General features: G+C 32.5%; 1 protein-coding gene across 1 annotated transcript; it reads right to left on the bottom strand.

The window, feature by feature from the left end:
* Positions 1 to 24,002: 24,002 nt before the first annotated feature.
* On the bottom strand, positions 24,003 to 25,244 carry LOC129987688 (uncharacterized). Its single transcript, XM_056095640.1, has one exon. The coding sequence runs from the start codon at positions 25,242 to 25,244 to the stop codon at positions 24,003 to 24,005; it is 1,242 nt and encodes a 413-aa protein (XP_055951615.1).
* Positions 25,245 to 26,593: the final 1,349 nt, after the last annotated feature.

Below are 26,593 nucleotides of genomic sequence, written 5' to 3'. Positions count from 1 at the left end.
AATATTATGCATCGTAGTTCTGTATTTAATAAACTAGTTCTTAATACCATAAATATTACGAATATTAATTCTAATTACCTATTAGAGTATAAAAATTTCTTTCTTAGTATTTAATACATTTCTTAGTTATGGTAGTCCTGAATTGAACTGTATATTATATATTATTTTTGGACTCGAAGTTGGAATCTTTTGTTTTATATATCAATGATTTATCCCCTATAATTAGCGAGATTTAGAAATGTGACTGCCAATTATGGTAACTGAATGTTTGACTCGATAGGAGTACATTGTCCCTGAAATTTAATAACTTTTTTATAATTTAATTAAGAATGGAAATTTTAGTTATTAAGAAAAGGGATTTAATAGCAAATAAAAATTTTTTATTAGAATAAATTTCCTTTTTAGGTAAAAAGAAATCAGGTAAGGAAGTAAGAGATTTTAAATATATATAGGATATTAAAAAATCGCAACTATTTGGCGTTACTATTTTTTTTTTTTTTTTTGCTTTGATTTAGTTTGTGACAATTAAATTTTCAACTTTGAGAAAACATAAATTAAAGATGTCAATAATAAAGCGTTGCTCATCAAAGTTTTTGACGGTTTGCTTAAATTTAATAATTTTGGTATATTTTATTTACAGTGAATGTTAGTTGAAGGATTTTTCAAAAGCAAACGTTAATTTATTTTAGTTCAAATAAATAAATACAGAACAAGGACATTTTATTAAAAATCAGGTTCTTTTTAAATAGAATCAGAATGTTAAAAATGCTTCGGTTATCTAATCATTTCAAACACATAAAAATTTAATAATAAACAACTAAATTATATTCCTAAATACATAATTTACAATAATGCAATTACAACTTTGATAAATGTAGAATTTACAATCTAATTCAACAATATTAGTTACTTTATTTATTTACTATATTTAACAATTATAAACCGTATTAAATGGTTTTATGTGTATTGCAATGCCACCAAACGTGCAATTTTTGTACACTATTTTTTTTATATTTAATGAATATAAAGCGCATCATCTCAATGATCTGTAGTTCAAATTTTATTGCATTTGGATCAATAGAACGCATTTTGGAGCCCTGTGAAATGGGTAACTTATTTGTTGCTGCCCATTTGTACATTGCTTTTTTTTTTTTTAACTGATTTAAATAAAAGTGAATTTTAATGTTTTGCATTCAAACTACAGACTTTGGATCTCTTTTTAAGTTACATTTCAAATGATTTTTTCCTTTAAAAAATATTAGTCCGAATCTGTGAAATTGTTATTCTTTCGTAAAGTATTTAATATCATATATGCAGATTTTTTTTTTTATTATATCATAAAAGGAACAAATACGTAAGAGCCCGTTTACAATCTATCTAATTATCTCTCTATGTATACGCATAAAATTGAGAATTTCTATGTTCCTAAAATAGATTCTTCATATGAAGAGTACATGTTGTAGTGGTTTATATGAAGAGTACCTACTGCAGTGATACTCACAAAAAGACTTCGCGATAATGATGATAGGATTTCAACCGGTTCGAGTTATGCCATGAGGAGTGTAAAAATCTCAAATGAGTTCTAGTTGGGTTTCATTTCCCCAGAATTTCCATACGATTGAAGATCTAAAAATAAATCAAATTTAGCGAATTAGAGTTTTATTAAGGCAAATCTTTTGTATTCAAAATTTTTTCGATAGCTTCAGTTGCTTAGAAATTAGTGGCTAAAAAGTGATTTTAATCGCTTAATCTCCACTATTTTTAATGCAACCTATGTTGACACATTAAAAGTATAATACATTCCTATGATTGCTTCTTTTTATTTCTTTGAAATTATTTACATTCACATGGAATAATAGCTTTAAGTTAACTAGTGAAATAAAAATAAATTAGTAGAAACATTTATTGGAAAAATATTCTACTTCAAAATTTCTACTAAAAAATATTTTACTTTAGCTAAAATTGATCTATTTTAGACAATTTTAGACTAAAAGTTTTTCATAACTTTTAGAAGGTTCTTGAGTTTTAATTCCTGTGAAACTACTTTATTATATTATTTATCATTAAAGCGATGATGTGAGCTTATTTGCTTTGTTTTATTTCTGCTTAGATAATAAAAAAAAATAAGTCAAATAATAAAAAAATTTATAAAATCGGGAAAGAAAATAACGACGGGAGTAAAATTTTCAAATATTTTTATTTGGAGAAGAAAGTATCTTTGCAAAAAAAATTTTATAGTAGATAAAGAAATGAAATTGAATTACTTTCGGAAATGAATAACTATCTTGATTAATCAATAAAGTAAATTCAAAAATAACCAAATATCTATATAAAGTTTTCAAAAGTGATAAATGATTGAAATACATCAGTTTCAATCATCGTTTTGTAAAGCATGAGGTCGTATTCAGCATGACTCTTTTGACAACGTTTAGTAGAAATTTGGGATGAAGGAAGAGGTTTTAATAAACTCTCTCTGAGGAGATTTTCTTAAAATATTGATATTTAGATTTAGCGCAGAAATTTATTTTTTGAAGAAAGTGAAGATGATTTTTCATACATGTCTGAAATCAACAGTAACAAAAATTTATTTCAAGCCAGTAAAATAAAACTTACATTTTACATAACTTCTGCGAACTCTTTGAGCACATTCGGATGATAGTTAAATTGTCATAATTACACAATAAGTTACTGAATTTGTTAGAATATCATGAAATAATAACAAAGACGTAACTGTGATTCAGAAATTAGCTATAGTATGAAGAAATGCTAAAAATAGCTTCTTTATAGGCTAATATAAGATGTTTTTATTAATATAAGACACTAATTTTGCATGTTCTGTCTATAAAACTCATAAAATGCTTTGCGTTTAATAGATTATCATTAATTTTCAACATCCAGTTATAATCTGTTCTTTAAAGTTCATAACGTCAAAAATATTTAAAAAAAAATTGCTCTTTATAAAAAAGCATTTTTTGTAATTTTAACGAAATGAAATTAACTTTTGGTTTTCATATAAACAATCTTAACGATAGTTGGATATCTCCAGTACAAAACATTTTAGCTTGATAAAGCTAAATCCTTATCCTTATAGATTAATCTATAACTATTTTATATTTAAAATTTATACTTAAATAAATAACAGAAATAATGGGCACACGAAAATAGTATTAAATCATTGTCGTGAGTATCACTCTAATTACTAATTGTCAAAGATAATATATTAAGAATCATCAATACTTTACAATTTGGATGCATTACTTATTACCTGCGATGCAGGAAGGAATTATACTGTAGCTTCACAGCTTTAAAATATTACTACCGCATTTCTCTCACATGCGTATATGATTTATATGACAAATGGACAAATCCCTAGTAAAATCCATGAATCAGGTGTCCAACGGAAATCTTCCGAAGGATTCAGAACTGCAATTAATTGTGACGATCTGAGATAAGCCTCTAATATTCAAATTCGTCATATGTATCATCAAAATTCAAGGCATACATAAATATTAGACACAAAATGGAATTAAATGTCACTTTAAGGTGCTGTACACAACAGTCCCCTGTCAAGGTGTGCATTTAATTAGGAATGATAATTTTGCAGCCTAGTTTTAAATTATGACTGCATTTGACATTTGCATCATCATTTAGGACTCTGGAAGATAGGTTAAGTCAGTGACTGAATTGTTTAATTATGTTTGTCATTTAGTCTTTGAGAAAAGGTTACAAAGATTGATTGATTTCAATCATAATTATTATTAATATTTTCTGGCACTAGCATTAGTCAGAAACATAGCGGAAGAATAGCATTAATTTATGTGTCTGGTTTCGTGTCTTATATAATTATAGAAACTACTACGAAGTAGGGAATTCAGGGTCCCCTTGTAATGGGATAGGTTGCGACACGCATATTTTGTAGTGATTTTTAAAATTTTTGATCAGAAATTTCGGTAAACATATTTCTTATAAGGGGCTTGATTAAGTCAGCACAGATAATGTCCAACCAAAACGGTAATGAGAAGTTGTGTTCGTTTTTAATAAATGGAGAGGATAAAATATTTCGTAAATTTTGATTTAAAATAAGTCTAGACCTTCTTGAAAATGTCTCTATACATTTACTTTGTATATGCATTAAATTTAAAAAAAATGGTTTAATTTATTTTCTAATCGCAATATGTTTTTCATAAATCAGCAACAGTAAATGTCAGAAATTATGCAATGAGGCAAGTTGTAACAGAATTTATAAGAAAGTTATAACGTATTACTATTTGCGAAATTTGTCTTCATTTATATTTGATTCATATTGTTTTCATTTCTGCTTTAATTATTAGTAGCTACACGCGGAGCATTGTCCTAATATTGCTGTCGTTAAATAATGATTTGCTCTTTAACTGCGTGTTTTTAAGATATCCAAGTAATGTTTTCGTTTTCATTTCAGCCGTTTCATATGTACTCTTAGAATAAAAAATGGTTGTTACCTATTATTGATGGTTTGGTTGTTTGGATTTTTTTGGCGCAAGAGCCATTTTTGGCCAAGCTGCGCCAAGCACATTACCTATTATTGAATTTGTTCTCAGCCATTGTCTATTCCGTAACAATAGACTTATTTTTTTCTGTAAAAATGACATCATTCTTTAACACCAATTAGAAGTAAAAAATGAATGTATTTGAAAAAAAATGTACTCAAATGTTATTAATAGTTCAGAAATAAGATTTAGCCATCAAGTTTGAGTATAAAATAATCGATCGCATTGATATATATTATTTTTATGTATATTTTATCACTTACACATTTAAAAGAATTGATGAAATCAATAATTGACATAACAGCATCAACTGAACAAATTTCATAATTTTTTTTCTCGGTTTTCGAAGAGTAGGAACAAGAATTTCAAGGTGGTCTAATTTTTAAACTACAGCAAAATACGGAGTTAAATTTATTTTTGATTAAAATTTAATTACCGTATTGCATCAATATATTTTAAATATCAATTACTATTTCAAATAGTATTTTTTAAAGAATTAAAATTTAAGAAATTTTTATCTCAATAATGAAAATATTCTTCTGAACCACTAATCATTGTATAAAAAAGAGAAAAAAATAATGTGTTTGTTTGTTTGTTTCTTATGGCACTTGCCACTGACAAGCCCACTGTTACGAAGACAGCGATTTAAGCCTGAGGGGGAACGTCTCTTATTTTTTATAGCAGCGCCAACTAGGGCCAAGAGTACGACTTTGCCACTCACGCATCACTCATTCGCTTGCACAACCCCTTTTTACAGGAGGGCACATTCACACATCTCACAGATAGAACAACAGAAGAACAACCATGCCCAAACCGGGACTCGAACCCGGGATGCCCAGTTCACGGGGAAGACGCGCTACCCCTATGCCAGGACGCCGGCAAATAATGTGTTTCAGGTAGTTATAAAAATATTAGATTCTATTTAGCAATTTAATTTTCCAAAATGCACGGTAAGATTTATTTTTATTATTTTTATATTTTTAAGTTAGTTAATTAAAGCTCTGTTTCCAATTTTGTGTGCAATTTATTTCAAAACAATGGTTGCCTTTTATAAAAGATAAAACAATTTTCATAATTATTTATCCTCATTAAAGAAACAATGAATGTACTTTAACTTCATAGAAACATTTCAATCCTATTATATTTGTGCCATTTATGATTTATTCCAGGAACAAACCCTCCCCTCTTCAAATTCCGTGAATCAGCCGTGAAGCGGAAATTCTCCTAGCAGTCTTGAAGTGCATTTAATTGTTGTCATATCTAGTTACGAATGAGGATTAGACGCAAGCTTTGAATATTCATGTCCGCTATTAGCATCGTCCGAATCCTTGGAAATGTGCGCAATTAGCCCAACAAAAGGCAACTCTCTGTCACGGCGAGCAATTTATTAGGAATGATAATTTGTACTTAGTCATGATGAGTTCCGAAATATGGTTTCATTAGCTAAGAAGGTCGTTACAGCTTTGAAGGCACGAGAAGTCACTGCTCAGCTCTTTAATTATTTGCATTCTATGATTTAATGAGAGGGTTAGAGTGGGTGATCTAAGTTCCATTTGTAATTATTACCTAGCTTCTTCTGGAATTAACATTACTCAGAATTTTAATGGATGAGTTCAATCTTTACGTGACCGACAACTTCCGCGTTTCAATTTCATTTTGTGAAATTACAAACATGGAAACTAAAAGAAAACTTCAACTTTTTAATTCATATTCTATACTCATGTTAAAAAGAAACTGAAGAATATAATGTTATTACAATGTACACATCTTCTATTTTAAATTCCACGGATTTTTAGCATTAATTTTAAACAGTTTATTCTAGATACTGAAAATTCCAAACAGTGCTTTGACAGGTTGAGTTCTCATAATAAATCATTGATTTCTACTTGAAGAACTGTCATGATGCTGACAAGCTTATTTCATACTTTCTACTATTACATTCAGAATTCTGCACTGTTTTCGTTTGATAAGAGAATATAAGGCAGTGTTGTAAAAACTTTATGGATGTAAAATATTCTTGCTGAGAGGTACATGTATTGTTGACTCTGAATGAAGAGACTCCCGTATCTATGACTCACCAAAGCTCACTTTAAAGCCATTCACATTCAAAACACAAAAATACCAGTTATCTTGATGACTTGCAAACACTCTCTCCATGCATATGTACTTCATGCACATTAAATATTAATATTGTTTTTTTTTTAAGTTTCTCTTTATCATACTCGCTATATGCAGTTTCTGCTAATATATGTGGAGCTCATGGTTTATGTTAGTTCCCTGATTAGATCATATGAATGTTAAGCACACGTAAGTATTTGACTTAGAAATTTCTCTACATATTTAAACATACAATAATTAAATGAATAAAATAGGCAAACGTAAAATTCCAAACAGCAGCATATGTTCATGGCTGTAGGCAAATTGAAACATTTGAAAGTAAGCTAACTAGAGCCGATACATTAAAGGTTTCTAATCAGCAGTCTGCAATGCATCTTACTGTATCTTACAGGGTGGTTATAATTAAAGTGATCTTAGAAGAATTCATTGCAGAAATCTTTTTTCCAATAGTCCATATAACGTATATACCAAATTTCATGAAAATCCGAGACGCAGAATGGGTTCTATAGGGTCTTAATAGGGTCACTTTAACTATAAACATCATTGTATTTAAAAACTTGTATCGTTAATGAAAATAGTTTCTATAAATATATTAAAATACCTCTGGTGACTAGCTAGTTCTCCGGAGAAATTGGTAATTTTTAATTTCGGTAAAATCGTCTAGAAATAACTTTATGATTGATATTAACTTTATGACTGATATTGTGAAAATGCTATCCCATAAATTTTTTTTTAACTTTAATTGTTTTACATTTTCTCTTTTAATTATGTACATGACATTTCTTAAAAGAGAACAGATTCATGATATCATGGATCTAATAAAAATGTAAATGCATAGCTCATCTGTTTTATAAATTTCTCGGCATTGGGACATCCCTTTTTTAATCGGTTTTGTAAATTAGATATTAAACACAATCCTTCTTCGTTCAACAAATGGAAGAAAATGATGTTATCAGAAAGTTTATGAAACAACTAGAAGGATTCGAATGTCAACAGAACAATATTATATATTGCGGAAAACTAGGTCAAAAGTATTTTTTGAAAACAGCGAAATTTTAGCAAAAATTCGCACAATATCTAATTTGGTATCAAAGATTTGGTTTGGTTTGGTTTGGCTTTTTGGCACAAGGGCTTGGTATCAAAGAAAAGAAAATTTTGAAAATTCTGAAACGGTGTGAAATTTTTATTTTTGTACTGGAATATTTTCGCAAAATATAGGTTAATTCCAATTAATTAAAATTCTAATTGAAATGTTTCCGAGATGCTCATTTGCATTTTCTAAGGGACGTAGTGAAAAATTTGTAGCTATAAGTCAAACGGTCTGTGCTATAGAGCGCCAACGCACGCGCGCACACACAAACACACTTTTATTGTTAGTAGAGAAAATGCTACGGATGATTTTATTATATAGTCTTATCTATTTTTCAAAAAAAAAATTGAAAAGAAAAAAAGTTGTAAAACTACGCCTGCAGACAATTAGATTGAACAAAAACTGCATTTCATATTGCTGAGAACCATTTTTTATAGAAATTTGTTCCATTAATGCGATTGTTAGTTAGATTGAGCAAAAGTGTGCTTTTTTTCTTCTAATGTTTGTTGATATGATGTTCGGAATTCCAAAATCCTTTTAGAATTTTTATTCCAAAATTCTATCGCTAAGTAACTTTTTTTTTTATCAAGGCATTTTCTCAAATTGATAGTAGATATGTGTTTAGTTTCAATTTGTTATGTTGGATCAATGATATGCTGTGGAATTTCTCGAGAAACTGGTTCAACTCCGAGAACTGAAAAATAGTGGCAAGCTAATTTAATGATACATTTTGTAGGTGATATATGACCACATTGTCTTTAACATAATATAAATTAGTTAGTTAGTTAGTTAGTTTGTGATTTTTTGGCGCAAGGGCCATATTTGGCCATGCTGAACATAATATAAAAGTTAGACTTATAGGACTTGGGTAACAGATAACGGAATAATATTTATCTTATTTTTTCACATCTGGGAGATAATAGATTTTAATATATATATTTGTTGAAGTATGTTTTGTGATAAAATTTCCCATGACAAGTTGGAATTGAGGTTACATTGTAATAATTTGAATATTTTGAATACATTTTAAATAATGTTTTATTTTTTTAATTAAACAGACCTTAAAAATTTCGCATAATGTCGAAAACCCATTAAGTAACTTTGAATGTGACTGTCACAAATGCTTTAAAAAGATAGAAATAAGCAAGCATGTTAAAAACATGTACTTTTCTTCCAAACTATATAATAATCATTACCTCAATTTATGTTAACAAGAAAATCTTAAACAAGCGATTTAATAACCGATTATTTCTTTTTAAATACTTGCAAAAGAAATCGTTTGTAAGATTATTAATTTGAATGCTGTATATATAGCAAAATTCAACCGTTACTTTTACATAATGACAATGGAAACTTATTAGGATTTAAGATTCGAATAAAAAATGAAGTAGAATTCAATAATGTTGTTGTTGTTATTTCAAGTTTAATGGCACATGGGTTACATCTGGCCATACTGTGCCAAACATGTGGTTAAAGATATGAATAAAAGAAAAAATTTTATATCAGAATTTAAAAATAGTCATAAAATCATAAAATATAGTATAAAAAGAAATCAGAATATACATAGTAAAAACCTATAAAATTTCAAATGTGAGGATAAAAACCAATGGGCTTCAAATATCTGAAACGGTTACAACGGTCCCCCACCAAGTCATAAACATGCGGGGACGATGCACCAAAAAAAGTAATCGATGGTGATTAAAAGAATGGCATTCGGTAAAAATATGGATGGCCGTAAAATCAACATTGGATGGATGGATAATGGGATTTAGTGGCGCAAGAGACTATACTGCGCCAGTCGTATGGTTAAAATATATGTGATCCCATCTGGCCCTGGACTGGTGTCATGAGATTTAGATAAGGCCTTTTGGAGTTCAAACATTTTAAATTTACAGTTATATGAAAACTTGCGACGGTCATAAAAATGCAGAGACAACCGTTCCGTGGGATTCTTAATCGCCAGAAACTCAGCACTATAAGAATCTAGTGCGGAAACTTCTGCGAATGCTTGGCCCAGAATATTAGCAACTTCTAATGAAAATCAACATTACATTGCATGATGTGCATAAAGGACATATTTCACCCAACAAAAGATGTTTATGGATGAAGTGGATATGGCCGATGCGGAGTCGAGTCAATTTGACATCGAGTTCACGCATCGGAACAATTGGCTATGGTTTTATGTGGGTTTAATGCTTTGTAATTTATTTGAGATTTAAAAATCCCAAAATGTTTGCCATTGTAGGCTTGTGTACGAGAAATAACTCTTCTTTATATCACAATAAGGAATTGGCCGTCTCAATAAAGTAGATGTTGCTTTTGCTGCATCATCAGCAATTACGTTTCCAGTTATACCGACTTGACCAGGAATCCAACAAAATAAAATCTGAATAATCCTGGAATTCAGTGTTCGTAAAGGATGAAGTATATCCCAAACCAAAGGATGTTTAGAATTTTAGGGGTGGCTGAGAGAAACAAGAGCACTCAAACTGTCTGAGCATTGAGGAGGATTGGTGATGACCGAACTCGCAAAATTAGGGTTTGTAGCCGAGTAACAAGACCATTAGACGAAAGTGTACACTCTGGTTCGCAAGTTATTATCTGACTTATAAGCTTCACCACAGTATAAGCAAAATTTACGATAATGTTAATTTGAAATTTTCTCAAGGGCGAGTAAAATCGCCGTTAGCTCAGAAGTGAAAACTGAGCACTAGATTCTTGAGCAATTAAAACAGAACAACCTACCATTCCAGTTGTTTTTTAACCATCAGTAAAGATGGGAATGTATGCAAAAAATGATGACGATGGTTTAAATAGAGCTTTTGGAATATAAATGGAGCTGCAGTTGCTTTATCAGGCTGAGGAAAGGGATTATGGAGGGATATTTCTGTAATACCTCAGGATGGAATTGATAAACAATCTTATTAATTTGTACATCCAAAAATTCGAAATCGACAAGCATTCTTTTAGTCCTTTCATAGAAAGGAAGGATGTGAGAAGGACGAGCCGTTTATAGTCTTGACAGTCCAATAGGCACAATTATATGGAGTATAGGATGATTTGAATGGCTCTGAAGACGGAAAAAAATATTGAGCGTTTAACTGTTTTTGACGCAAATTCAATGGCATTTGGTTACAAACTATGCACCGGTGATGTTCGGAAAGCACCAGGACAGATCCGTAAGGCAGAATGATGTATCTTCTTCAAATGCCGTAAAACATTAGAGCGAGCAGTTCCATACACTTAGCATCCATAATCAATACGGGAGAGTATTGATTATGGATGCTGATAAATAAACAGACTGATAAATGTGAAGTAAAGATGTCCTGTCTCCTCCCCATGATGTTGTTGAGAGGACTTTCAAAATATTGAGGGATCACTCACACCTCTCCTCAAATGAAGGACATGAGGAAGAAAGATGAGTTTGCGATAAAAAATGATCCCCAAAAAATTTACCGCTTGAACTACTGGAATATTAACGTCTCGTATACGTATTATATATCTTGCATGATCAGGGTGGAATCCCCGCTTTCGACAAAAATGTACACAACGGCTCTTCTCAGGAGAGATCGTATGCACCAAGCAGTAAGTTTGTCGCTCTATTAAAGCCATAATAGACCATTGACAAGATCTGTAAATCATCCACATACAATTTACCATATACGGATAATGATAAAACATGAAGGATTTGTTTTAAATGGAGAATACAAAAGAGTGACACTCAAGACTCTTCCCTGAGGGACACCCTCATTTTGAATAAAAGAATCAGAAAAAGTATCACCAATACGAACACGAAAAACGCGAGTGTTTAAAAAATTCTGTATAAAATTTGGTAGATTACCCCTAAAGCCGCAGTCAAATAAAACACGAAGAATTCCGTATCTCCAAGTACGATCATACTCTTTCTGTATATCTAAAAATACAGAAACTAGATGGTTTCTGCTTACTAACGCGTTACGTATTTGCGACTCAAGATACACAATATTATCAAGAGTGGATCGTCCTCGACTAAATCCACTTTCGAATGGTGGGATGGATCCATTTTTCTCCAATTCATGAAGAAGACTCGCATTAACCATGCGCTGAAGGGTTTAGCAAAGGTAACTTGTCAAAGCGATTGGTCTATAATTTAATGGGTCTTTGGAATCCTTCCCTGATTTTAAGATGCGAATTACAATAGCTTCTGGGCATTGGGTTGGAAATAAATGCCCACTCCAAATCCTATTATATAAATAAATTAGGTGCGTAAGAGAGTTTTCATCCAAATGGCGAAGTATACTGAACGTAATTCCATCAGGACCTGGGCTAGTATTTCAAGTCTGGGAAAGAGCTTTTTTTAATTCATTCATTCGGGATTTGTAGTTATACGGCAAATTCTTTTTTGTCCTGAACTGCAAAACTAATTGTTCAACTTGTCTGTTTTTTGAAAGAAAAACTGAATTATAAGAATCGTTACTAGAAATGTCTGCGAAAGTTTGACAAATGACATTTGTTATGTCAAAAGGCGAAGAGAATGTTTACAAGAGAATGTAAAATCGAATTATTTATAAATGTCATTAGCTGCTTTGTCCTTTTCCATAACTGCGCACTAGATATAGTGAATGTTATTGAAGATTCATATTTAATCCGGGACTCTCTTTGGCTGTAATGTCGAATACGACGAGCATTTGCCCTTGCTCTCTTGAATGCTATAATGTTTTCTATCTATAACTTTTATCTATCAATGCTATAAATCTAAAATTTTGGGAGTATTTACTTTTGAACTGAAACATAAAAATAATCAAATCTCTAGCCATGAGATAAAAACTGATCTTTCCAGCGATCCAACACGATCTTTCCAACTACATCTACTTTCAGCGCGTTTATAATATCATTCAAAATTTTTTGTCGGTACTTCGAAGTAGATGGTAAAAATTCCATATAATAGCAACAACAGATTTACATTTGAAAGATGATCCAAACTTGTGTAAGATGTAAAAATACTCTAAAGATCAAATTTTTCTTCTAATTTTAGAAAAACTAATATAGAAATAAAGTACTTATCTTAGAGAATTGTATTAAATTTTTGAATTAGAATTTAAATAATTTTACTAGAATTTCCTGTTTCTACAAGGCTGTTTCTATAATATTAAAACTTTATAGACAAATATTTTAGAGAAATCGAACGAAATACTTTAGAAGAATCGAATCAAACGGTACAATTAGAATAAGACTTTCAGTAACATTTTAGTGTCAGATTTAGATAAAGGAGAAGGTAACATGTAGTAAGTATACATGTAGTGTAAATTATTCTAATATTTCTTTCAGAAAACTAATAAAAAAGTTGTTAAAATTTTTCAAATCAAATCTATTTATTAGATCTTATAATGATTGACATGACAAAAGTTATGCATAAAATGAAAAAAAAATACAATGCAACAAAATTTTAATAGTTATTTTCAAAAATAATATATAGAAAATTTCAAAATTTTTCGCATTAATATATATATATATATTGCTACGTTTTCTCATTTTTTCCCCCTTGCACATGATGTTTTTCAGACAACCTATACAGATGCTTGTAAATTCGTTAAGAAATAGTACTTCGATAGCAAACAATTCTTTAAAATATTATTTCTGATTCATTTCTTATCATTTAAGCAATGCAACCATCTACAGTTTTCATCTTTCTTCAATGTTTAAAAACAAAATATTTTTTATTCATCCATTTTACCTTTAATCTTAATTTAATGGAATTTTACGAGATAAATATGTTATTCACCAGCAACAGAACATCATATTAAATTTTAAATCTTCAATATACGTCCTTTCAAAATATTAAAAAATTATCTTAAAGTAAAAAGAAGAAAAATATGTAAAGTAAAAACAATTTTTCCATCTATAACTCGATCATTTTTTTAATAATGCTGTGCTTGGCCTTCTTGAAAGGTTGGTTGGTTCGTTTGGATTTTCTTGGCGCAGGGGTCAATCTCGGCCAAACTGCGCCATACGGGCTTGAAAGGAACCGTCGGAAAATCACTAACAACAACAAAAAAAAAAAAAAGCCCGGTAAAAGGCAAATATATAAGCCTTCAAATCTACAGTAAAGGTTACATAACTTAATGCTAAATAAATCGTATTTGCTTTTACATTGGAATGCAGAGAATGTTTTACAGCAAATTTCCAAGCCAGTATCTTCTAAAAATGTGTCTCGCTTATTTTACCAGTGCCATTCAGAACACTTAGATAAAGATTCCTTTTCGAATGTTTTTTTTTTTTTTTTCATTTTATATTTCTGTTTTACTCGTAAGGAAAGTGAGAGTGAGTGGGGAAAGTATTTTTCTGGTAATTTAGAAATTGTTTCTGTTTAAAATGGGTTGTAGCTGTGGGTTCAGAGTATTCCGATTTTGAAGATACATCAGTGCTATTTCCAAACGGCATGTATTCATTTAGAAGCCCTTGTAGAAAGTAATGTAATGTTATTGCTTCATTTGGGCAAAGAAGCTAATGAACACCATTTAGGTGGGAATGGAACGTCATTTTGGTTAACTAAAGGAACACCATTTAATACCACTAGTGAACTGTTATCGTTTAATTTAAGAGTAAAGGGTTAATGAAACGCCATTTCGGTGGCAATGGAATACCATTTATGTTAGTTAATGAAAAAAACATTTAACACCACTAGGGTACTGCAACTGCTTAATTTAAGAGAAAAGAGTTAATGGAACACCATTCGGGAATAGATGAGGATAAATAAGAAACAATCTTCTGCACAAAGCAGTAATTAGTTTTTGAATACTTATTTGCGCATGATAGTTAATTTCAAAATTCCATTTATTATCTCTTCTTAACGTAAATTATAGGCAGACAAGATTCTGCACTAAATAATATTACTTTCTCAGAAAACAATAAAAAAAAGAGAAAGGCATAAAAATTATTTTTTCCCCTGGCGATCGGTTCTAATGGTTCGAATTTCCTAATCCCCCTATGGTTCGAATTTGGCGATGGGCTGGTTTGTATGGTGTTTAATTTTAATTACATCTCTTGCACACGTGTTATAATGGAAAGCACACACAAATAAATATGCATGTTCTTTTTTTATTACTAGGACTAAGGAGGCAGATAAAGTTTTTCGTTGAAAATCTGTAGCACAATTTTAAGTATTTTTAATTACACTATTTTTCAACATTTTTGCATGAAATACGGATGTATAACAATACTAGTTATGTAAAAAATATTTATATGATAAAATCATTATCTTATTACTTTAGCAACTGTTTATTATTATCTGGGCATTAAATTTCTGTTAAATAAAAAATCTGTAATGTAATTCGATAAAAAATTGTTTTGCTTTAACTCGGTTGGTTGGTTGGTTGATTGGATTTTTATGGCGCAAGAGCCATGTTTGGCTATGCTTTAACTCGGAATCACGCATATTTTCCCTTGTAAAATTATGATTTTTTATCTCACGCTTTTTAAAACAATGAGGATTGATTCTTTTTCAATCTTTTTATGACCTTCAGAAAAAGGAAGGATTTAATTCATGCTCAAAGAGCTTGTGTATACATATAAATGGAACCCCATAAAATCCATGCGTATTTTATATGACGTTCATAAAACTGTTAATCACTTTATGGTTTAAAATCCAAATCATTGAAATCTTAGCAACGCAATAAGAGTAGTTTTTAATTTGTGTTATTACAGGGTCATCATAATGGAATGATGTTGAAACATGGTAGAAGTAACATTAATTAGTTCCCATTCATTGTCAGATCATATTCTTGATGTTTTTTCTATCGAGGCACTTGTGGCATAATGTTTATGGCCAAAACTTAGATTATTCACGAACTTAGTTTTGTTTTGTTTGTTTTGTGAGGGTTTTCGGCGCAAGAGCCACATCTGGCCAAGCTGCGCCATGCAAATGGTAAAATATAACATCAGGGGTAAAATACAAGTTCAGATAATAAATATTATGTACTATAAACTCATAATTTGAAACTTATAAAGTGTGACAGTGCATCAATAAAATTTCAGAATTTAAAAAAACATCCATAAAAAAACCAAAGAATATGGAATCATATCGTTGTTGATCACGGTGGGCACGATGACTAAATAAAACAGGTATCAGTTACACTAAATAAAAGTATAAAATCCAATAGCTTTTAAAAATTTAAAGATATTTGGGTGGTGTTTTTCACCCACCAAGTCCTTAAGAGTCAATGAAGTTGAATGAAAAAAGTGAGTACGATGAGAGTTAAAATCAGGGCACTCAATTAAAAGATGTTTCGCAGTAAAATCCACACGACATTTGGGGCACTTCGGTGCAGCTTCACCAAACAGAAGATGTTTGTGCGTGAAGCGAGTATGTCCTATACGGAGGCGAGTCAATTTGACGTCAACCTCACGCATAGGAAGAGCATTCGACAGTCCAATAGTAGGCTTGATTGAATGCAGTTTATTTTCGATTTGCTGATTCCACGCTAATTGCCAAGTAGAAAAAATATATTTTATGAAGGACTTCTTAATATCACAATAAGGGATCTCCAGAGACAAAAAGTCTGTTGCTAATTTTGCCGCTGAATCTGCCATTTCATTTCCAAAGAGACCAACATGACTCGGCACCCAACAAAAAATTATCTGAAACCCATCATTTTGTAGGGCACGCAAAGTTAATAAAATTTTAATTGCAATAGGATGCATCCGATTATGATAGTGTGAAAGTGTTTCCAGAGAACTCATGCTATCGGTGTAAATGGCAAATTGCCGCTGAGTGGATAGTGAAATTTTTTGGAGGGCCAACAGAATAGCCACCAATTCGGCAGTAAAAACTAAAATTGTGAATACGGTGGCTCAATGTATCAGATGGTAGTATAATTCCACAACCGACATGGGCGTCTGATTTCGAGCCATCCGTGAAGATTGGGGCAAAAGTAGAAGACTGATAGCGATGGTGTAGAAACAGCTGTTTTGGAAGACAGTCGGTGTAGTTGAAGATTTATCGAATCCGGAGAACGGATTCAAAAAGGAAAAATGCGGTTTATCCCAAGGTGGGAAGCAAAATAAATCGAGTGATTTAACAGCAATATTATCATGGTCCGAGTCATGTAGCAGAATTTTGATTCTTTCATTAAATGGAAGGATATGAAATATTCACGAACTTAGAGAGATCACAAAAATATTGCATCCAGATAACAAATGATGTTCTTAGTGTGATAGGAAATCTTTCAGATCGAGATTGTCATCTAAGTGCGACAAATAATTTTAACTTCTAAACATTTAATCTGAGAATATTTAGAAATTCCGTATCACAATCTTCAAAAGCAGTTTTCTTCTCTGATTATTAAATAGGAATTACTAAAAAAATTCCACATTCTGAAGAAAGATTTATTGCCTAAGGTGAAATATCATTTCTCTTATAATTTGTGAATTGTAATTCATAAATAAAAATTTTGACAAAGCATCTGATTTCTAATTATGGGAGACAAAACAATTTCTTTCTGTTTGGTAATGAATTTCAAAACCTAACTACCAATGTCTAATCCCGGATCATAAAAATTATTTTTTATTGCAATCATTTTTATTAAACGAATGAAACCTTAGAGCAAATAAATAACTCAAATGTTATATTTCATTACTTAATTATAAAAAATAAATGCAAATGGTTAACTGAATTATCTGATTACACGTTCGCATATTTGAATTTGTTATATATCTTCTTTTCTTTTGTTCAAATAAACCAACCTGTTGCTGTATGCATTTCAATTACAAATGAAACTATTTCCTGAAAAGAAAATTAAATACAATGCATTCTTGATTAAATCTGTACTTGTGAAAGCCGAAGACTGAAATCTAAATTACATATTTATGGCAACAGAAGATGCAAGAATTAATTAGATGTTAATTTTTGATGTAAACAAATGCTTCCAAGGAAAAAAAAATGCAAATCTCCTGTGCCAAAAGATTATTTTTTTCATATGGGTTTAATTCAAATATTTAATCTAAAGATGCATTGAATATCGCATGTTTCATTTCATAAGGTTTTAAATTTAAGTTATATACTTTATTTTCCATATTCATAAATTCATATAATTGTATTCAAGATCAATAAAAAGGAAAAGGTTAAAATCGCATATCACAACTGAATTATTAATAATTCTTAAAAACAAAAGATTAAATTGGAAGCTATGAAAATTAAATATCATTGATGCTTTAATTGAAGTAAATACTAAATAACAGAATTATTATTAAATAAAAAAGGTGATTAATCTTGTTGAAGAATTGAGTGCATATTTGTTGGAAAGTTTTTTTGCCTTTTGGGTATAAAACTGAATAATCTTTTAAAATGTTGAGTGGAATTATCCTTATGGAAAAAAAAATAAAAAGACATTAATTTGTGCAAACAATGAGTTAATATTTTTAAAAATAAAATAAATGTAATTATAAATGATTCATTTATTAGCCTCATTAATTAAATACATTTTTTTTTAATATTTAAATACAATTACAATTTTAATACAGTTTTTTTTAAATTTAAGTTAAAATAAATTATTCATGTGACGCCATAACTATATGATAAATATATATTATTTAAGTAAATCTTAAACGGCGAAGCAATATGTATAGCATTTAGATTATCATATCAATATTCCATTAGATTATCCATTTAGATTATCATATCAATATTTCAATAAGATAAGCTGTAAGTTTCTGTATTTCTATTATTTAAGGCATCTCATATGAGGTTCTTATGTTTAGGTACCTATATAAGGCGTTAAATCACCTTATAGGTACCTCATCTCTATTGCCAAGCTCCATTATGCATACGATACTAAAATTTCCCCAAGACTTCTTCAGGTGGCAATGTTTGGGGTTTGATTACGAGGGCCGTAAAAATAAAGAAAGTCAGCAATTTCCGTTATCAGCAATTCAACAAAACAACGGCTTTCAAGCAAGAGGTCTTACAAATGGATGCTGAACATCAAACAGAAACTCCAAAGCCGAAACGTAAGATATCGTGATCTCACGAATAGAGTCCTCTTTCATTTTGCATAGAGGGATAATTGGACACTGAATTCTATTAAAGCCTAATGAGAACAAAAATATAAATCACTTACCAAAATTACGAATCGGATAAAATTCACCACAGATGGAGGAACTGGAGTTCATCAGTAAACTTGAACGTGTAACTATTCCAGTAATGATGTTAAAAGATGCCACCTCTAACATTTACACAATTGGTTATGACAGAAAGAAGATTTCTTACTGAAATTCTCTACTTTATTCATTATTTACCTGAAAAATAATTTGTTTTGTTAGTACAAGATGCACACCAATATTATTATAATATCTTAAGATTTCATTTTTACATTTAAAGGATCGTACTACATCGGGTAGATATCGTACAACGCTTTGTGTTACATAAATTGTTTTTATAATTTACTTACAATCCGACTGAAAAAAATTGCCAGCCATATGAGACACGTAATATTTGTATTTTATAATTCTAGAGCAAGAAAAGTAACACAAGAGAATTCGTTGTCCCCAAAAAAGAGCACACAGCCTGATAATGACGATATTTGCGCAAGCGGACCCTTAGCAGCAAAACAAATATCTCACTACCGAATCTCCTGTGTCCGAAGAAAAAGGAACGTCTAGTCCTTTTTATTGAATTTACCCGTGACAAGGCGATTCCGGACATTGCTTCCGTCAACCCCCTAATTCGGACTTTATTGATTCCCAGATGGACAGAAGGTCCCAGATTTAATAAAGAAGCGGAATTGTGATTTAAAGGGGGAAATAGGTTATATTAGAGGAAAGTGGTTCCATTTAAAAACTTACTTTTTCTTTATTATAAATGCATAATTATATTTCTTTCTACATTTAATGAAATCAGTTGCTGTAGTAAAATTCTCATGAATTTTAACCTACAATAAATTTTCAGGTTGATAAAGTGACTAAACCTGGAGCATAGGTATTTGACATATTTGTCTTTGATGTCTCAGCCATACATTGAAACTAAAAACGCTTTTCTCAATATTAAATAAATGTATTAAAATAATTAAAGCTTTTATTAATTAATTAAAAAACATAATACTTTTAATATCAAAATTCTGTTTTTTAAGACTTAAATTTCTTATCCATTATTATAAAGAAATTTGGAAATCAATTTATTTCTCAATTCCCAGTAATGTTTTATTATGAATAAGAATCGAAACTTAATAAATTAATCGATAATTAGCTTCTAAAAATATTAAAGTATTTTTATATAGAAAGCTCAAGTCTACAGACTGAAACAAAACTGAAGCACTTTAGATACAACTGAATAATCAATACATCTTTACAAGAATGTAACAAGATAAATAACTAGTAGGTATGGTATGGTATGGTATGATATGGTTTTTTGGCACAAGGTCCAATTTAGGACAAGCTGCGCCATTCACAAGGATTTTTAAACAGTTCCATTATAAAATGTGTAGATAAAAGAAAGATGCATTGTAAAACGTCAAAAGTTAAGAAGATATACGATATATAATGATTTGACACAAGAATCAAAATAAATCTCAATTTTAAATACTATGAAAAAAACCAATGGCTTTTAAAAAGTCAAAAAGTTTTGAGTGAGGTTTCTCACCCACTAAGTCCTGTAAATTTAAAATGGGCGAATGGAAGTAAGTTAAACGATCAGAAGTAAAATTAGGGCATTGAGTAAGAATGTGTGCAATTGAATTGACTACTCCACAGTTCGTACAATGAGGGACTCGTTCACCAAACAGTAAATGTCTATGTGTATATCTTGTGTGCCCAATGCGTAGACGAATTAATTTTACATCTGCGCATCGATTTTGTAAAACTGACCACATATTTATTTTTGGTTGAATAGCATGTAGTTTGTTATCAACCTGCGTGTCCCAAACTTTCTGCCACTCCTCATAGATATATCGTTTGATATATCCCGAAATATCACAGAAGGGAACACGAAATTCAAGAGGAATTGAAGCGAATTTTGCAGCCTGATCTGCAAGCTCATTGCCATAGATTCCAACGTGACTTGGTACCCAGCAGAAAATTACGTCGAAGTCTCTTTTCATCAGTACTGACAGTTGTTCCATGATTTGTGCAACAATCGGATGACAAGAATAATCAAAATTTTGCAATTGCTGCAAAACGCTCATGTTGTCGGTATATATGCAAAATTTACGAGAGTCAGATGAGGAAATACTTTGTAGCGCAAATAAAATAGCAGTTGCTTCTGCCGTATACACTGAGCAATATTTGGGGAGAGTATGGTTATAAGTAGCGTTATCTGAAATAACACCGAAACCGACATGATTCATCGTTTTTGAACCATCAGTAAAGATTGTTTTATAGTTGTTATACTGGGCACGATGTTCAAGGAATATTCGCTGAAGCGAGTGTGCATCTATATGAGATTTTTTGAAATCAAGGAATGGGTTTATATGAGCAATACATGGTGTATTCCAGGGAGGAAAGCAGAAATGGTCAATAGATAATATTCTTACTTCGGAAAGTTGTGTGCCAGAAGTGAAAGATTTCATGCGTTCATAAAACGGACGGATAGCTGTCGGACGAGCATTATAAAGTCGTTCTAAGAATTGACTGAGATCGGTGTAAATTAAAGGATGCTTAGGTATGGATGAAATTTTAAAATAATATTGCAATGACAATTTCTGGCGACGCAGAGAAAGTGGAAGTTGATGGCACGTCACATATAAGCTTTGCACTGGGGATGTGCGGAAAGCTCCAGAGCAAATCCTCAGGGCAGAATGATGGATTGTATCAAGTTTCTTCAAAGCAGTATTGCTGGTAGAGCCATATGCTATACAACCGTAGTCTATTCGAGATAGAATCAGAGCTTCATAAACTCGGAGTAATGATGTCCTATCAGCCCCCCAAGATGTGTTGGAGAGAACCTTCAGAATATTTAGCATTTTCCCACATTTCTTTCGTAGAAAGAAGATGTGAGGATGGAAAGAAAGCTTTCGATCAAAAATTACCCCGAGAAAACGAACTTCTGGGACCACAGGAAGAACTCTGTTGCTTATATAAACTTCTGGTTCAGGGTGAAGACTACGTTTTCTACAAAAATGGACGCAACAACTTTTACTTGATGAAACTTTGTATCCATTCTGATCACACCATTTGACAAGACTATTCACAGCAGTCTGCAGCTGCCTTTCAATCAGTCTCATGTTTGATCCCTGGCAAGAAATTTGTAAATCATCTACATACAATGTGCCTAAAACTGATGAAGGAAGTATTAAAAGAACTTTAGAAATGTGGATGATAAAAAGGGTAACGCTTAATACGCTACCCTGAGGAACGCCTTCCATTTGAATAAAAGAATCGGATAACGTCAATCCAACACGGACCTTAAAAACACGGTGAGATAAAAAATTTTCAATAAAAAGCGGCAATTGGCCTCGAAACCCAAACTGAAAGAGGGTTCGAAGTATCCCATAACGCCAAGTCTGATCATATGCCTTTTCAATATCTATGAATATCGATACCAAATGATTTCTGCGCACAAATGCATTACGGATTTCCGTCTCCAGCTGTAGAATATTGTCCAGAGTAGATCTACCTCTGCGAAATCCACTTTGATGTAATGGTATGAGTTTTTCCGATTCCAGTTGATGGATCAGTCGAAAATTGACCATTCTTTCAAATGTTTTGCTTAGACAGCTCGTAAGTGCAATGGGGCGATAGTTTGAAGGATCTGTCGGATCTTTCCCTGGTTTCAAAACTGGAATGATAATAGCTTCCTGCCATTGCGATGGAAAAATTCCTTCATTCCAGATTCTGTTATAAAGGCGAAGAATGTTGTAAAGCGAAGGAACACTTAAGTGACGAAGCATGTGGTATGAAATTTTATCAGGTCCCGGGCTGGTATTATTAGATTTGGAAAGTGCCTTTTGCAGTTCACACATATCGAATTCAGAGTTATATGGGAGGGTATGGCGTACTTTAAAGTTAATTGGTTGTCGCTCAGCACAGTTTTTTATTTTTAAAAAGGTAGGATTATAGCTATCTGAGCTAGCCACTTTGGAAAATGTTTCACCAATAATATTTGCAATGTCACGTGGTGATGAGTATGTGAAAGAATTCTTTTTTAAAATAGAAAAGGTAAATTCCTGATACATACCGTTGGCAGCCTTTACTTTTTTCCATAACATTTTACTAGAAATATTGGATCTAATACTAGACACATATCGAATCCAATATTCTCTCTGACTACGTCTTCGTATTTTGCGAGCACATGCCTTTGTATATTTGAATGCAACGAGATTTTCTGTTGTCGGGCGCCTTCGAAAAATGTCCCATCGCTTACTTTGCGCCTTCTGTGCTTCACGGCAGGCATTATTCCACCAAGGTTTTGAAAGTTTATGAGGTCTGGTAGAACTTTTCGGGATTGCAGTATCAGCGGCATATAATATGATTTCAGTTATTTGTTTAACTGCCTCTGAGATATCCAAACAATTAACCATTGCCTCAGTGATTGTCGCCAACTGCTGAAAGCTGTCCCAATCTGCCCGTTGGAATAAGTAGACAGATGGTCGTTGTGCCATCCTAACACTATCAGCAAGGTCAATCAAAATTGGAAAGTGGTCACTATTGAGAAGATCTGTTCCAACGGAAAAATTTAAAAGTGGGAGCAATATTGGAGAACATATAGCAAGGTCTAATGAGTGGAATGAACGAGTGGGCTCGTGAAAATATGTCTTTTCATCACCATTTAACAGGCAGAGATTATAATCGTGAATCAATTGTTCAATTTGCTGGCCACGAGAGTTAGTATCTTCATTTCCCCATAGGACGCTATGTCCGTTAAAATCACCAAGCAATATAAAAGGAACAGGAAGTTGATCTATTAAGGAATTTAATTCTTCTTGTGAAATCACTTCACGTGGAGGTAGATATATGCAGCAAACTGTTACGAGTCTCTTTATGTGGATTTGAACAGCAACAGCCTGTAAATTGGTATGAAGAATAAGATGTGTGCTGGGGTAGAGGTTGGCAGTGAAAATGCAAATACCTCCCGAAACACTAGCATTTGAATTTGCATTCGCATCTCTCCGTACACAGCTGTATCCTCTAATTTTAGAAATTATTGAGGGTTTTAAATATGTCTCTTGTAAGGCAACACAGGCAGGCTTGTATTCATTTAAAATCGATTTTATTTCGACAGTTTTAGAACGATACCCACGACAATTCCATGAAATGAAACCAGACATAAAAATAACTAAAAAACAAAGGAAGAATTGAAAAAGCTACGTATGGCCTCCTGGGGGCGATTTATTAGGAAAATGTTGATCCATTTCTACATCAGAGATATCAGATGTAGATGGACAAATTGATAGAACAGAATCTGAAGTAGTAGGGATATCTGGAGGTTTAGGAGGGATCTCAGTGTCAGATCTTTTGGCACTTGGAGATTTTGCTTTCTTGCGTTTCTTCTTAGGGAAACGAGCCAAAGAAAATTCAGAATCTTTGGATTGAGAAAGAGGTGGAGAATTTTTTGTCGAAGTAGAAGCTTGATTTCGGCTGGTTTCAGTTTTTTGAAAGTTATTGATCTTAACTGATTCCTGAGCCAAATGTTTACAAGAACACGTGTTGGTAGTTATAATGTCTGTAATCTCTGTCTGAGAGCCAGTACATTTTAATGTTGATTTCATGGCTCCACTATAAGAAAGGCCAGGTTTAGGTGTCCTGTCTAAAACAAACTTTCTCGCTTCTGCATAGGTGATATTTCTTTTAACTTTCAGGCTTTGGATTTCTTTCTCCATCTTCCATTTAGGACAATCACGAGAATAAGCAGGGTGGGGTCCAGAGCAGTTTAAACATTTCAAAGCTTGAGAGCTACAAACTGACGTTTCATGGTCATCAGCTGAGCATTTAGCACATCTAAGGCTGCCACGGCAAGTTCCCTGTGAATGTCCGAATCTCTGACATTTGAAGCAGCGCAGAGGATTCGGAACATAAGGTTTAACTTTAGATTGTACGTAGCCAGCTCGTATAAATTTCGGAAGTTCTGGACTACTGAAGGTCAGAATGACATGTTTTGTAGGAATCAATGTGCCGTTGCGTTTAATTTTAATACGATGAGCTGCACAAACTTTTTGAGAACGTAATTCCTGAACGAGTTCAGTCTCTGAACAATCAAAAAGATCTGTATCAGAGATGACCCCTCGAGAAAAATTCAGCGTCCTGTGAGGAGTTACCTCTACAGGGAAGTCTCCAAGTATTGTTAATTTTTGTATAGCAGCAATCTGAGCTTTTGATGAGGTCTCAATTAAAAGATCCCCAGATGGAAGTTTTTTTGTAGATTTAACATCACCAATAAATGAAGTGATCAATTTTTGAACTAGAAAAGGTGAAACTTTATGAAAGGTCTTTGGTGTGTGTAAGATTAGAAATCTAGTATCTTCGGTGATAGGAAAACGTGGCGAAGTGTCTGAAAAACCCATGCAAAAAGGGACAAAAATTCGAGCTCCGACGGCACCGCCCACCATGGAGCCCAACAAGGGAAGGCAGCCACCGGCTCTGGTCGCCTCCAGCCTCGGCGCTTACCCTGATGCTAGCCAGAACTTATACGCTAAGGGCCACTTCCAGGAACGTCTACCACCCTTAACGCAGAGCCCCAGAAGGTGACCCCTTCGCTTGATCCCCTTGAGCAGACCAGCCAAATGGTTGGGATACCAGCCGATTGATACACCGGAGACCGTAATGTACCACCCGTCTAATGGGTCGCCACGCACGGCAAACACGTGGGGTTTTCGGCTGTCCATGAGAAGCAAGAAGCAAACAGAGTGGCGACAGCTTCTCATGGAGAGCTCCCTCGCCTGCCGTCGAGGGAAAGAAAAACACAGCAAAAAGCAGAAGGCGTAGGATAGAATAAGCATAAAGGGAGTAAAGATCCCTGGGAACCTCGGGATTGGGACACCCGTACTCACCTATAGTAGGTGAGCCCCTGAGGGGAAATAACTAGTAGGAATGGTCTCTTAAAAACTTTCTCGTATACTTTCTAATATCTTTTAAAGTACTAGAGAACGCCTTGCTTGGTATTGGCATACAGTAGTTACTAGTACTATTGTACGTTCAAGTTTGGTGCAGCCAGCGTCCTGGTATAGGGGTAGCGCATCTTCCTCGTTATCTGGGATTCCTGGGTTCGAGTCCCGGTTCGGGCATTGTTGTTCTTCATCTGTTCTATCTGTGAGATGTGTGAATGTGCTCCCCTGTAGAAAGGGGTTGTTGTGCAAATGAATGCGAAGCGTGAGTAGCTAAGACGTACTCTTTATTTTAAATGGCACTACTAAAAACAAGAGACGCTCCCTTGGCTAAAAATCGCTGCCTTCGTCAGTGAGTCTGTCCATGGCAAGTGCCATTATAAACAACAATAACAACAAGTTTGGTGTGAATTTATCATTCTCACTTAATCTATCGCTTGATCCTTGCCGAAATTTTACAGATTAATTTCTAGTATGGGATTTATAGAATATAAATATCGAATTACGGTTTTAGATGCGTTTCTCTCAATTGATAAAAAAATATCACACATAACTACAGCTACAGTAAAAAAAAAATAACCTACCAAATTTGAAACACTTAAATCTATCTGCTTTTGAAATATCGCTTTTACACGTTTCTGAAAGCAGAAACCGAAGAAATGGTCAAACTATTGTTGGATTCGACTCAAATTTTGATAAGCGTCTATACTATGGATGTTAAATAAGTGTACTGAATTTTATGTACTTAGCTGTAGATGCTTTGTAGTTATTGTGTTTATTCATATTCAAACAGCCAGACAGACAAACTTCCTCTGAACGGAATTTGTTCAGACTTTGACAGAAATCCACAAATT

The sequence above is a fragment of the Argiope bruennichi genome, chromosome 10 (assembly GCF_947563725.1).
Source record: "Argiope bruennichi chromosome 10, qqArgBrue1.1, whole genome shotgun sequence".
Classification (NCBI taxonomy): Eukaryota; Metazoa; Arthropoda; class Arachnida; order Araneae; family Araneidae; genus Argiope; species Argiope bruennichi.
The sequence above is the reverse complement of the archived record's forward strand: the minus strand, read 5'-3'. Positions and strand labels throughout refer to the sequence as shown.

Bases quoted from the DNA above. Each gene is read 5' to 3' on its own strand.
- LOC129987688 (XM_056095640.1), bottom strand. From the start codon at position 25,244: ATGGTGGGCGGTGCCGTCGGAGCTCGAATTTTTGTCCCTTTTTGCATG.